General features: G+C 47.9%; 1 protein-coding gene and 1 pseudogene across 3 annotated transcripts in view; one reads left to right on the top strand and one right to left on the bottom strand.

Annotated features, from left to right (window-relative positions):
• The window catches only part of Lmbr1 (limb development membrane protein 1), a 161,387-nt gene that overhangs the window by 33,611 nt on the left and 115,387 nt on the right, over positions 1 to 12,389 (top strand). The window contains exons 3-4 of one of the 2 annotated variants that reach the window (XM_004628966.2): positions 2,705 to 2,744; positions 11,823 to 11,962. In XM_004628966.2, coding sequence (XP_004629023.1) covers positions 2,705 to 2,744; positions 11,823 to 11,962 — 180 coding nt within the window. The remainder of the gene's footprint in view (positions 1 to 2,704; positions 2,745 to 11,822; positions 11,963 to 12,389) is intronic. The other variant, XM_023712871.1, reaches the window with a different exon arrangement.
• LOC101560563 lies at positions 8,864 to 9,362 on the bottom strand (annotated as a pseudogene). The gene has a single exon (XR_001117046.2). The product of XR_001117046.2 is annotated as a ubiquitin-60S ribosomal protein L40 pseudogene (transcript).

Here is a 12,389-nt window from a genome sequence, read left to right on the forward strand (position 1 = left end):
TCGATGATGTAGAGTGTGCCTAAGGAGAGTCACGTGGAGAGAAAACATTCTCTCAGGCTTTCACAGAGAGCACATTGGCCAAGCAATGGCCGTAACTCATCCTACATGGCTGACACTGACAAAGGATCTACAATCTGAGGTACAGGATCTCAGGATAAATCCTGAGGAGATTTGACTGACCTTATCAGACCCAAAAGTAGACACATTTTAAGTAAAACTTTTACCATAGTTCCCTGAGATCCAGACACAGTAGAGGGTCTGTGTCTGTGTAATTCAGTGTTAGTGCATGGAATATGCTGGTGATTGAAATTGGCAGGTTGCCTGGCACGAAGAACACTAAAAATCACTTGCAGGTTGTTTGACTTCATGACCTCTTACTGAGGTGTCCTTGTTTAGCACAGTTCTTATGTCCAGCCAAGAATAGTGCTGGGCAAGCTAGCACCTGGGCAATTCCAGAGCTTATGAGGATGCTTGGTTTCTCATGACTGGCTCTGACTTTTAACCCTACACTCCTTTTTCTGACCACTAGCCTGTCTTTTCTTTCTTTCTTTCTTTTTTTTTTTTTTTGGCAGAACCAGGGATTGAACTCAGGTCCTTGTACCTCCCATGGAAGCATTTATTCTACTGAGCCACCTCCCCGGCCCCATGTCTTTTCTTTCTTTACAGCAATATAGAATTTACAGTCTTCATAATGGCCTCGATAATTAATTATATAGTATACACTTTCATTGTTTATGTTACCCTGACCTAGCCCGAAAGAACTTCCCCTCCCCTCCTTTCTTTCAGTTTTTAAGAGTCTCTAGCTATAGTTCAGCTTGGCCTTGAGCGCACAATGATCTTCCTGCCTCACCTCCTGAGTTTATTCTTTTTGAAGGATAAATTTAGTACTGATTAACAGATTTTTAGGTTTTGTAAGTATCAAAGTATTGTCTTTTACTATTTTCTAATTAGCTGTTTCCTAGAAATCAAGGAAATCAAACATTTTCTACCTGTGATGCTGAGTTGGTAGTAGATGCTGTAAGATGCTTTGGGAGTTGGTGTATTAAGAATTTTATGCTATTAAGTTATTACTTTACTGTCAAACTTTGAGACAAATAAGGAGATAGCTCTTGCTCTACTGTACTGCTTTACTTAACTCTGTGGGTGCAGTGAAATTTACTTGAATTTTGTAATATTTCAGAATTTTCAGCATCTGCAGATCCAACCTATTTTCAAAGAATTTCTTGCTTTTTTTTTTTGTGGTACCAGGGATCAGGACCTTGTGCTTGCCAGGCAGGCTCTTATGCCACTGAGCTTCTCCTAGGCCCCTTAAAAGACATCTTGGTATAATTTGTAGACTATAGGCACAGAAAGAGGGGTCAGGGATCAATGAACAGAAATTCGTTGTTTCAGGGCCAGGTGGGGATGAGCAGGAGTACTGGAGATCTGTGAGAGCGCCTTTATGCTAATCCAGGCGTGGTGGGGCGGGGCCCTGGGAGTGCTGCCGGGTGTCGCCAGTAGAATTGAAGCTGGTAGGAGGTGTTTCAGCCATCTCTGACTTAACAGTTCGCTGGATCTGGGCACATAAGCATAAAAATTGTGTCCACAATTTGCGTCTCTCTGGTTGCAGAGCTCTCTGGGCAGCCCGACTGAGGATGGCTCTGAACTAGCAGAGTGGCCTCGGGTCACCAGTGGCACCGAGGCAGGAGGGCACCCTGAGGTCCACGGCCGCAGGGGTGCACCAGTGAGGATGTGCAGCCGGTTAGGAGGAGCAGGAGGGCCTGGGGTGCCTTTCAGTGCTCTTCTGTGCACAGGGGCTCCTGGGCTAGTGAGGCTCTGTGGGCCAAAGTGGACGGTGGCCAGTAGGCCTGCGAGGGAGGAGAAGGGAGAAGCCTGGCGAGGGAGGCTGTGTGCTTCCTGGAAAGGTTCCGAGCACTTGGTATTTTCCTCTCTGTATCTTGAAAAACAATTCTGCATTCTTCTTTTTTTTTTTTTGGCGGAACTGGGGATTGAACTCAGATCCTTGCGTTTGCTGCATTCTTGAGACAGTAGTATCCATAGTAGCTTAGGATGCTCTAGAGAACCTCACCATCAGCATTACTAATGGCAAACTCAAATTAGACAGAACTAGAGATTTTAATTTTCTAGTACAACTTTTGTTGGATATTATCAGAAAGTTTCATTCCGTAGCAGTTTTCCCTTCTTTTTTTTTTGGCAGAACTGGGGATTGAACTCAGGCCCTTGCGCTTGTCAGGGAAGCGCTTATTCTACTGAGCCATCTCCCCGGCCCCTTTTCGTGTATTTATAACTATATACTTCGTATGTCCTAAGGGTCAGCTGAGTTTTATTTCCTTAAATATTTGGAAAACTGGACTAGGAATATAGCTCAGTGGCACAAGTGGTTGCCTGTCAAGCACAAGGTCCTGAGTTCGATTTCTGACATCAAAACAAAACAAAACAAAGTTTGGAGTAAATATTTGGAAAACTTTAATTATAAATGGTGATTGATCTGGACTTTTTTTTTAATCAAAGCATTTCACTCTATAATTATATGCTGTCCTACCAGATTTGATGAGATTGAAACTGGGATTTGTGCTGAAGTGAACACGATGCTCTTTAAAAGTCTTCCATTCCCTAATTGCGTTGTAAAGTTTATATTTTCCAATAAAATAATGAAACATTTTATTAGAGGATAAAAGAATATTAAAACTATGTATTTTTGCAGATGAACAAGAAGATGAAGATGCCATAGTCAACAGGATTTCGTACGTATCCTTAAATTCTTCTATTTGTGAAGTCGGATTCCGAAAACAATTCTAATTTTTGGGCAGAAATAGGAACAATTTCCCAATAATTTTATCAATATTAATCCTTAAAAAGCACACTATAAACAGGAGGGCGTGTTGATTATCTCCTGTTAAAGTTTACATAGTTAAGGATATGTTAGTTTTCTCTCTAGAGGAGTTAATGAAGAAGAGGGCTTGAGCTTGGGCACCTTGCTGGGCCTGAGGAGGCGCAGCCCGCGCTGTCGCGGGGCCCGGGGCCCGGGGCCCGGGGCCGTGAGCCTCTGGCAGGCCGCCGCCGAGCCCAGCTCCGCGCCCCCTGTGGCATTCCCGCGCGCTCCTGGAGTCCGCAGTGCAGCCGGCGGCGTCCTGAAGGCCTCGCGGGCGCAGCGCACGTGCACTCTGGCTGACCCAGGAGTGGCGGGAGCACGCAGCACCGCGCTCAGCGCGCAGGCCTTCCGGCTCCCTCACGTGCCGCCCCGCCCCAGGCCTGCTGCCCATCGTGGTGCTTGCCAAGGTTGCTGGCCAGCCACTTGGCTGGGTCCGAGCTCTCTTGCTGCTTACCTTCCGCTGAGGCCTCTTGGCCGAAGGGCGGCGAGGAGGGAAGCTGAGGAAGGAGCAGCAGAGAGAAAGGAAGCCCCTCGGGCTCCACCCACTTACCTGTAGGAACACATGTGTCCACAAGGGGGAGTAGGAGTCAGCGATGAAGACAAGGGGTACGGTTGATCTGTGCTGTGGTAAGGTTATCCTAGTTGCTTTTCTCCTTGCTGAGACAAATGCCTAACACTCACAAGTTAAGGGAAGAAGGATTTTGGTTCCAAGGCAGGGTGGCATGGCAGAGGGGATCACAGAAGACCACAGCTCCTTCTGTCCCCTGCCTCTTACTGAGGCTACCTGGCCCTCAGGCGGGGTGTAGTACTCATATCCTTAATCCTAGCATTACACCATGAGTCAATCCCAGCATCCCATCTTTGATCCCAGCAGCACACACCCTAGATCTAGTTGTCTCCAAAAGCCCTTTCTTTGACCACATAAGGCTTGGGGGGGCATCTAGATACAAACTGTGATGGTGAAGGAATTGTAAAAACATCCAAGGACACAGGAAAGGTCTTGTGTAGGACTCTGTGAGAAAGCTGTGGAACAGAGACATCAGTCAGAAGCAGACTGATGGGACCTGTGCTGACGGAGAAGGGCTTTGGGGAATGGTTGCTTCGTGGGTTTTTATTTGATGGTGATAAAATGTTCTTGGAGCTGCAGTGTTAAGGGACTGTACAACATTGTGAATGGACTAATGTCTCAGTTACTCTTGTTGCTGGGACAAATACCCAACACTCAAAATGAAGGAAGGAAAGGTTTATTTAGCTCACAGTTACTGGAGGTTTCAGTGGATACTTGGCTGGCTCCAAGGCTGAGTAGCACATGGCAGAGAACAACCTTTCATGGTGGTGGCAAAGAGCAGAGAGCAACTGTTCATGGCAGTGGCAAAGTGCAGAGAGTAAAAAGGAGGAACAGCACAACAGCGGTCACAGAGAGCAAGTCTGTTTCCCTTATGTTGCATTCAGACTGTCGCCTCAGGCTGGGTGCAGTACTCACACCTGTAATCCCAGCAGTACTAAGACCCATAATCCCCGCTGTGATCATGAATTAACCTCAAACTCTAGAGGTCCCCACCCTATGACTACATGAGGCTTTGTGTGTGTGTAGGGCAACTAGACATAAACCATAACAACTAGACAGCACTCAATTATTCACCTAAAGATGGTAAATTTTATGTAATGTGAATTTCACCCTAGTGCAAAGATAAATAGCTGTAGCCAGTGAATGACTTGAATTGGCTTGGTTTAATTCACTGAAATAGGAATGTGAACAGATCCGATCTGATTAGATTTGATCACTTGGATTATTTTAAGTGCCCTAGAGAAGTTGAATAAGAAACAAAAATGGGCCGGGGAGATAGCTTGGCAGTCTAAGTGCCTGCCCGGCAAGCGCAAGGGCCTGGGTTTGGTACCCAGTACTGCATGCCATGCGGGCCCTGGAACTGGCCACTGAGACTGGGCAAGGTGGAGTATGCCTGTAATTCCAGTGCTGGGAGGCTGAGACAAGAGGATCACTATGAGTCTGAGTTGAGGAGCGAGACCCTGTACCAGATAAACAATAAGTAAAAGATTAATAAGCAATAACAAAAATAGCTTAAACTTTATACTGGGAATTCTTATTCTATGGGTTTAAGATAGGCACATATTTTGGTGTTTAAATTTGTAGGGTTAGCCTGGCCTGGGCTTGGTGGCACAAACCCATAATCCCAGCACCTGAGAGGCTGAGGCAGAAGGATCACCATGAATTCCAAGGCAGGCTGAACTGCATAGCAAAACCTTGCCACAAACAGGCAAGCACATCAATACAGGATTAGGAAATTTTATAGCTCTGTGATATCAGTGAGCATTCTTTTTTTAATTTTTATTTGTGTGTGTGTGTGTGTGTGTGTGTGTGTGTGTGGCCAGCTCAGCCCACCAGGGGGCGGGGCTGGCTGGCATGTGGTGCTGGGGGATTGAACCGCGGTCCCTGTGCTTTGCTAAGCTTGTTCTAAGTAGGTGCTTTAGACCACCGAGCCATCTCACCAGCCCAGTGAACATTCTTAAATGGGTTATCATGAGCCCTGTCTGTGACTTACTGCTCCTGTGAAAGTATCAGTGCATTTCCATCACTTAGAAGAGAAAAGCTACTTGGTGCAAGACCCTGAGTTCAATCCCCAGTACTGAAAAAAAAAGCTACTTGGAGGGGAGGCCTGGTGTTGGAGAGGAGTCCCTCTAGACAGAGTGGGGAGTGCCCCATGCAGGAGCTGCCTTCGTGAGTAGGGAGGGTCTCTGTGGGGATGTCAGCACCACACGGGGCCCCGAGGGTCCATGAGAGGGGTGGCCAAGTGTGGGAGTCAGGCTGGTTGGGAAGCGGTGTGTGTCCCTGTGATGGAGTCGGCAGTGGAGGTGTGTGTCTGTCTGGGCCAAGTCAGCAGGTAGGAGTCGGTGGTGTAGAGGGCAGACTCATTAAAGAGAATGGGGTCTCCGCACAGCCAGGAAAGGCGAGCACAAGCAACTGAGTTGCTGGCTGAGGAGCAGGAGTATCAGCCCAACCCACAGCGTTCAGCTTGTGGACAGTTGTAGAGCTCAGCATGGAAGGGGTGGGGGGTGGGGAGTGTGTGTGTGTGTGTGTGTGTGTGTGTGTGTATTGCGCATGTGAGCACACTTGGCCTGCTGCCTCTGCCTAGCCCCAGGAGCACCCACGGCTTCTCGCGTTTCCGCTGAATGGAACCAGGCTTCTCAGAGAAGAGGCTGATTCCAGGGCTGCTGAAGGGGCAGGCCCCAGCTAGTGTGTACGCCCGGCACAGCTCAGTGCTTAAGGGATGATGAGGATGTTGAAGGAAAGCGTAATTCCTGGGGACTCTCAAGCCAAGCTGAAGAAGTCTTGAGCATTAGCGTAAGTTATTATTATAATGGATTGCAACCTACTGGATGCATAAGACAATCTGGAGTCTATACTAATGGAATTGGTAAACACATAAATTGAAAGTTTGACAAAAAGAAGCTATTTTTCTCATTTTAAACTTCTCATAGCCTTTTTTTTTTTTTTTTGAGACAGGATCTCACATAGTTCAGACTGGCCTTGAACTTGTGGCAATCCTCCTGCCTCAGCCTCCCAAGTGCTGGGATTACAGGCCTGTGCCACCATACCTGGCTTCCCAGAATACTAATGAAAAGGCAGAGTAGCTTCAGAGTGGAGGTCTTGGCCACAAATCAAACGAACAGGGTCAGTAGGGTGGACAGAATCCTGGGTGGCCTGTGGGCCTGTGGGGAGGGGCTGCAGCAGCGCTTCTCTGAAGCTCCTGCCTGGTAGGCCTGTCAATCTCCATGGGTCCTGACTGAGGTCCTCACTCCTACTTTGCTCTGCTTCACTGGGGCCCTCTGCCTCTCAGGGAGCCTTGGAGTCAGCCCCGCCCTCCTTCCCTCCCTCCCCCTCCCCCGTCCCTCTCCCCCTTCTTCTCTCCCTTCCTTTTCAGCTTCAGGCCAGCAATTGTGTTGTACTTTTTTTTTCTTTTTTGGCAGAACCAGGGATTGAACTCAGATCCTTGCGTTTGCCAGTCAAGCGTTTATCCTGCTGAGCCATCTCCCTGGCCCCAGCAATTGTGTTTGTTCTCTCTCCTTGGCTGCCACAGTGGCTAGAGTCCCCAGTTGTGTTGCTGCAGTAGCTTCTTACACTTTTCTTTGCTCCTATCCTTGCTTACAGTCTGAATAGTGCCAACTCACTCCCCTCTTGTGCTCAGAGCTCTGCAGGGGCCTTGTGGCCCTCACAGGCAGCCTTGGTGCTCATGGCGGCTCGAGGCGTTCTCTGAGCATCTCCTTGACCATCTGGCCCTTGTGGCTCGTGTCCGGCCGCAGCGTGAGCCGCATGTGCTTTCAGCCTGTTTGCCCAGAGTAGCTTCGTCACATTCTCTCCCCTTGGCTTTTTTTTTTTTTCCTTGTCTCTTGTTTCATTTATTACCTCTTTTCTTTTTAAAAACATTTACTTGAGAGACAGTACAGCAGTAATCCCCTTGGTTTTGTTTTTGCTTTGTTTTTCTCTAAATTTCCGCTTCTTGGTGAGCTCTACCCACTGCATATTCAGCCTGCGCGTCTTCCTCCCCATCTCCGGGCCTCCTCAGCATTTTGTTTTTCTGTAGCACCAAGGCCTTTACTAAACACATGGGCCCTGGGAGAGCCAGTGTATCTTGTCATTCACCACTCTAAGGTGCCTCCAGCAGTCCTGGTGAGTGGAGGACTCTCGGGCATGGCCCTGGAGAAAGGGCTCTGCCGAAGCCCCGCTCAGACTGGGCCTGTGGCGTGTGCACTCACAGGAGCTCCGAGGGTGCTTCTGATGGTGCTGGTGGCTCTCCACTGTGGCCTGGAGGGCGTGCTGGACACTCATCTCACTGGAAGAGCCACTGATTGAGAGTGAGAGGCTGGGAGGTGAAGTTACCAGCGTGCGTTCAGTGATTAGCTCCACGGAGAACCCAGCCTTCTGCAGGTGAGTGGAGTCTCGCAGTAAAAGTGAGGGCAGAGGGAATGTTGCAGCAGTTGGGGGAAGAATTGCACGGAGAGAACTTGGCTTGTGACCTTGAGATAGTATAGAAGGTCAGGTTTAGATCGCAACCGAGCAGTGTTGAATAGATTTGATCACAAGGAGAGCTGTCTCATCACTACGATGATAGTAGGAATCCTACTGCAGTGGCTTAAAATAAGACATCGATATACAAGTAGGACAAGATGTGTAAGTCTACTTAGGAAGCTTTGAAAGCAGAAATTCCTGAGAAAGTGTATGCTGAGAGTCTGAAGCTAGAGGAGCAGGTAACATGGAAGGTGAAGAATGTGGTCCCTGGGAAAGCCAGGTCCTTGGCTCTGGCAGGGACAGCAGCAGCATCCTGTGTCCATGGTGGCCTGTCTGGTGCAGGGTGAGAGGGAGTTTACGCTCCTTTTTCCACCTTCTGGGGCTGAGGAACTGCGGGGCCGTGGTAAAAATCCTGGGACGAGCCTGGAGATGGTGATCTGGAATGGACATAGAGGTCCAGGCACAGGGCCTAGCATTTTGCCAGCTGCAAGTATGTGACAGCTTTTGGAAAGTTAGCAAAGTTTAAAGGTGGGTTTAAGCAGCTTTTGCAGAGGTGCCTTATGGGATGCTCTGGAGATGATGGATGTGCTTCCACTAGTTACAGTCCGCAGCTGAGAGCCAGCCCACACTAGCTTGGGATGCAAAGAGGGGCTTCCTTGGTGGTTGGGTTAGGGAGATAGTCCCAACTGTCAGGTATTGGAAGGAACTTTGGTTTTACTACCAGCACAGTGACAAAAGATACATTACTCTAAAGATGTACTGTTTATAACATACTGCTCCACTGTAGAAGGTAATGTTTCTGAAATTACCTTTCACTTCTGAAAGGGCACTGTAGGGCACTGTTCTGATTGTGCTGTGCTCTACTACTAGGTTTCTTAAACTCAGGGCTACATTTTAAGGACCCTCTACTATGTTAACTTCATTGTGTGAGCCTTTTTTTTTTTTTTTGCTGTTCTAGTCAAGGGAGGGAAACTTTATTCAGGCCCCAAGGCTGCAGGCGTTGGGCAGGTGGTGCCCTTCTGGACGAGGGGCTGGCTGAGCTTTATTTGACCTTCTTCTTGGGGCGCAGGTTGTTGGTGTGGCCACACTTCTTCTTGCGGCAGTTGACAGCACGGGGGTGCAGGCGGGCATAGCACTTGCGGCAGATCATCTTGTCACAGTTGTACTTCTGGGCAAGCTGGCGCAGGGAGGGCTCGATGATCCCACCTCGCAGGCGAAGCACCAGGCGCAGGGTGGACTCTTTTTGGATGTTGTAGTCAGAGAGGGTCCGCCCATCCTCCAGTTGTTTGCCGGCAAATATCAGACGCTGCTGGTCAGGGGGGATGCCCTCCTTGTCTTGGATTTTGGCTTTGACATTCTCGATGGTGTCACTGGGCTCAACCTCGAGGGTGATGGTCTTGCCCGTCAGGGTCTTCACAAAGATCTGCATGTCTGTGTCCGCTCGGCCGCCTCGTTGAAGAGAAAGAGGGCCGAGCCTTTTTATTATTATTATTTTTGATGTATTTATTACAAGGTCTACAGGGTCTCACTACGTAGATTGGATTTGTAGTGATCCACCTGTTCTCGCCTCCAAAGTGCTGGGATTACAGGTGCGTGCTACCATACCCAGTCTCAGCACACCCCGGGGGCAGGGTCAGCATGGCAGGCTGGGGATTGAACCCCAGGCCCTGTGTCTGCCTGAGCAGGCGCTTTGATCAGCTGAGCTGTCTGGCCATCCCTGTGTGAGTCTTCTGAATAGCTCTTTGCATAGCTACTCAGGGGCAGCAGAGGTGATTTTGTTCTCTTTCATAGAAGCTAAAGTGGAACATATTCTAGTGGAATTTTTTGCTGAAGAAAGCAACCATTGCAGTTATGGTAGCCATGTATTTAGAATTTTCTGGTCACTTGTGTCTTGGGCTCGTGTGCTGACTTCTTTTGTCAGCTTACCTATTCCGGTTTTTGATTTGAAAATGTTGGCCTTGGTTGCCAGGTGTGTGCAGAGGTGAAAGTGGCGAGAGGAGCTAATTTATCGAGGGCAGCAAGAAGTTGGGGAATGCTCGGCAGAGCACATGCTTTGGAGCTCTGCCGGAAACTAGTGTGGAGGGCACCCTGGGGAAGGAGCAGCCAGCAGAGAGGGGCTCACCTTGTAGACGCGTTCGGTGTGTAGGACGTGAGGGCTGGGAAACAAGTGGGTGCCGAAATGTGTCCCAGTTGGGGGCGACTGGGAAGGATCCGGGGGTAGCAGGCCAGAACCTGGAGTGGTGGGAGTTTGCATTCGGTTCTGGCTTTGGCATCGGGAGGAATGGTAGTGATCTGGGCAGCACCCTCATTTGCTTGGAGAAGGCTGCTGAGATCGCCTGCATAGCTGGCCCTTCCGGGACCAAGGGCCTCACTGCTTGCTTCTCCCAGAGGGGTGCGGTCCACTCAGCAGGGATTCCTGATGCTTACTTGTATCCCATTTACTCAGCACAGGTTTCCAGTTCATGTTGGTTTTTACCTAGGAGAGTACACTTCTGTTCATTGCCACAAGATGGCGTGGGCCTCAAAGTTACTCTGAGGTGTTTGGTGTGGTTTTTGTTTTCCTCACTGTGCAGCTCAGACTCGTAGTGATCCTCCTGATTTTGGACTCCCCAGTGCTGGGATTACAGGTGTGCACCCCTGTGCCTGGACTCCGTGGCTCAGCATGCCTGGGGGCGGGGCTGGCGTGGCATGTGGTGCCGGGGATCAAACCCTGGACCTTGTGCTTGCCTAAGCAGGCATTTAGTCTGCTGAGCTATCTTGCTGGCCCTTTCCTCCTGCTTTTTCTTAGATTTTCTTACATCTGTTTTTACATTCTTCCAAAACTTAGTGGAATGGAAATTAAGGTTTTATCTCTAAATAAATGGAATTTTCTTTGCCATTTTATTCCTTTTCAAAATAGTTGGGATTATAGCTCAGTGGCACAGCGCCTGCCTGTCCAGTACAAGATCGTATTCAATTCCCAGGACCAAAAACCCCACAAAAGAACAATAACAACACACACACACACAAAATGCTCTCAGGCCTACAGTTTTCCCTTCAACCTGTCCCTGTAGCCATTTTATGTATTTATTTACAGGAAGAATTTTCTTATTACTATTTTAACATTGCTTCTGTTTTTATGGTAGAATCATAAATGAATTTTGTTTTCTTATTCTTGGTTGTTTGTAGTTCTTTTATTAACATGTATTAATAGTGCATATTTACGTGTTCAGTGTGATATTTCAACATGTGTAAAGCATGCACGGATACAGTCAGGTAATTGGCATTTTCCTCTTCTTGTGTGAAAAGAACACTTGAAAGAGGAGTGAAAGGGCCAGCCAAATAGCTCGGCGGATTAAAGCACTTGCAAGCAGGAGCCATGGGTTCGATATCTGGGCCTGCTGTGTCGGCGCCATCCCCGGGGCATGCTGAGGTGGCAATTAAGACTGGGCATAGTGGCGCACACCTGTAATCCCAGCTTTTGGGAGGCTGTAAATGGGCAGATGACTATGAGTCTGATCTAGTAGTGAGACACTGAACACCCTGTAGACCCTTCCTTAACACCCTGTAGACCCTTCCCTGACGCCCTGTAGACCTGGATCTGACGCCCTGTAGACGCTGCCCTTACGCTCTGCAGACGCTTCCCTAAAATAAAAAAGGAGGAATGCAGCACTGCTGTCGAGGAGCGCAGCGCCAGTGTAGGCTGCATGAAGACCGCATGTGCCTTCAGCTCTCCTCCTGAGAGTGAACGGCTTGTCCTGGAGAGGGAGGGCTGTGAGAGTTCACATAGCTCAGCTCCACCATTGCATCTGATCCTTTGTCTCCCAACTGCTTGTATTTAAGGAGATTCTGGTGTGCTTTTTGATTAAAGTTTGGAATGGTTTGTGCTCTTTCATGTCTGCCACTTTTCCAGACACCAGTGACCACAGCTCTTTTCTCTTTCAGGTTGTTTCTGAGCACCTTCACTCTTGCGGTGTCAGCTGGGGCTGTGCTGCTTTTACCCTTCTCAATAATCAGCAATGAGATCCTGCTGTCTTTTCCTCAGAACTACTATATTCAATGGCTGAATGGCTCCCTGATTCATGGTTAGTATATGTTGCTTGATACAATCATGATTCGTATTTTATTTTTTGTTTATGCTCATGTTTTTCTTCATTTTGATTTAATTTGAGATATTTTTGTATTTGAATTGTCTTATTTTTAAAAAGGACAAAAATAGCATTGTTAGTATTGTTTTACAGTATTGTGAGTGTGCTGCCATTTGCTACTGTTATTTTTACCTTTAAACTCCTTTTAAGAGCTATCTTGGGCCAGGAATATAATATGACATGATATGATAATATAATATAACATATATTGCTTAATATAATCATGATTCAAATTTTAACTTTTTTTCTGTACTGAATTTTATACTTTTTCTGTTTTTAGTTTCTTTCATAGCTTGCAACTTCCTCCAGTGAACTTTTGAGATCCTTAGGAGTCAGAAAGCTAGATTTGACTTATTATTCCTAT

The sequence above is a fragment of the Octodon degus genome, unplaced genomic scaffold, assembly GCF_000260255.1.
Source record: "Octodon degus isolate 3935 unplaced genomic scaffold, OctDeg1.0 scaffold00027, whole genome shotgun sequence".
Classification (NCBI taxonomy): Eukaryota; Metazoa; Chordata; class Mammalia; order Rodentia; family Octodontidae; genus Octodon; species Octodon degus.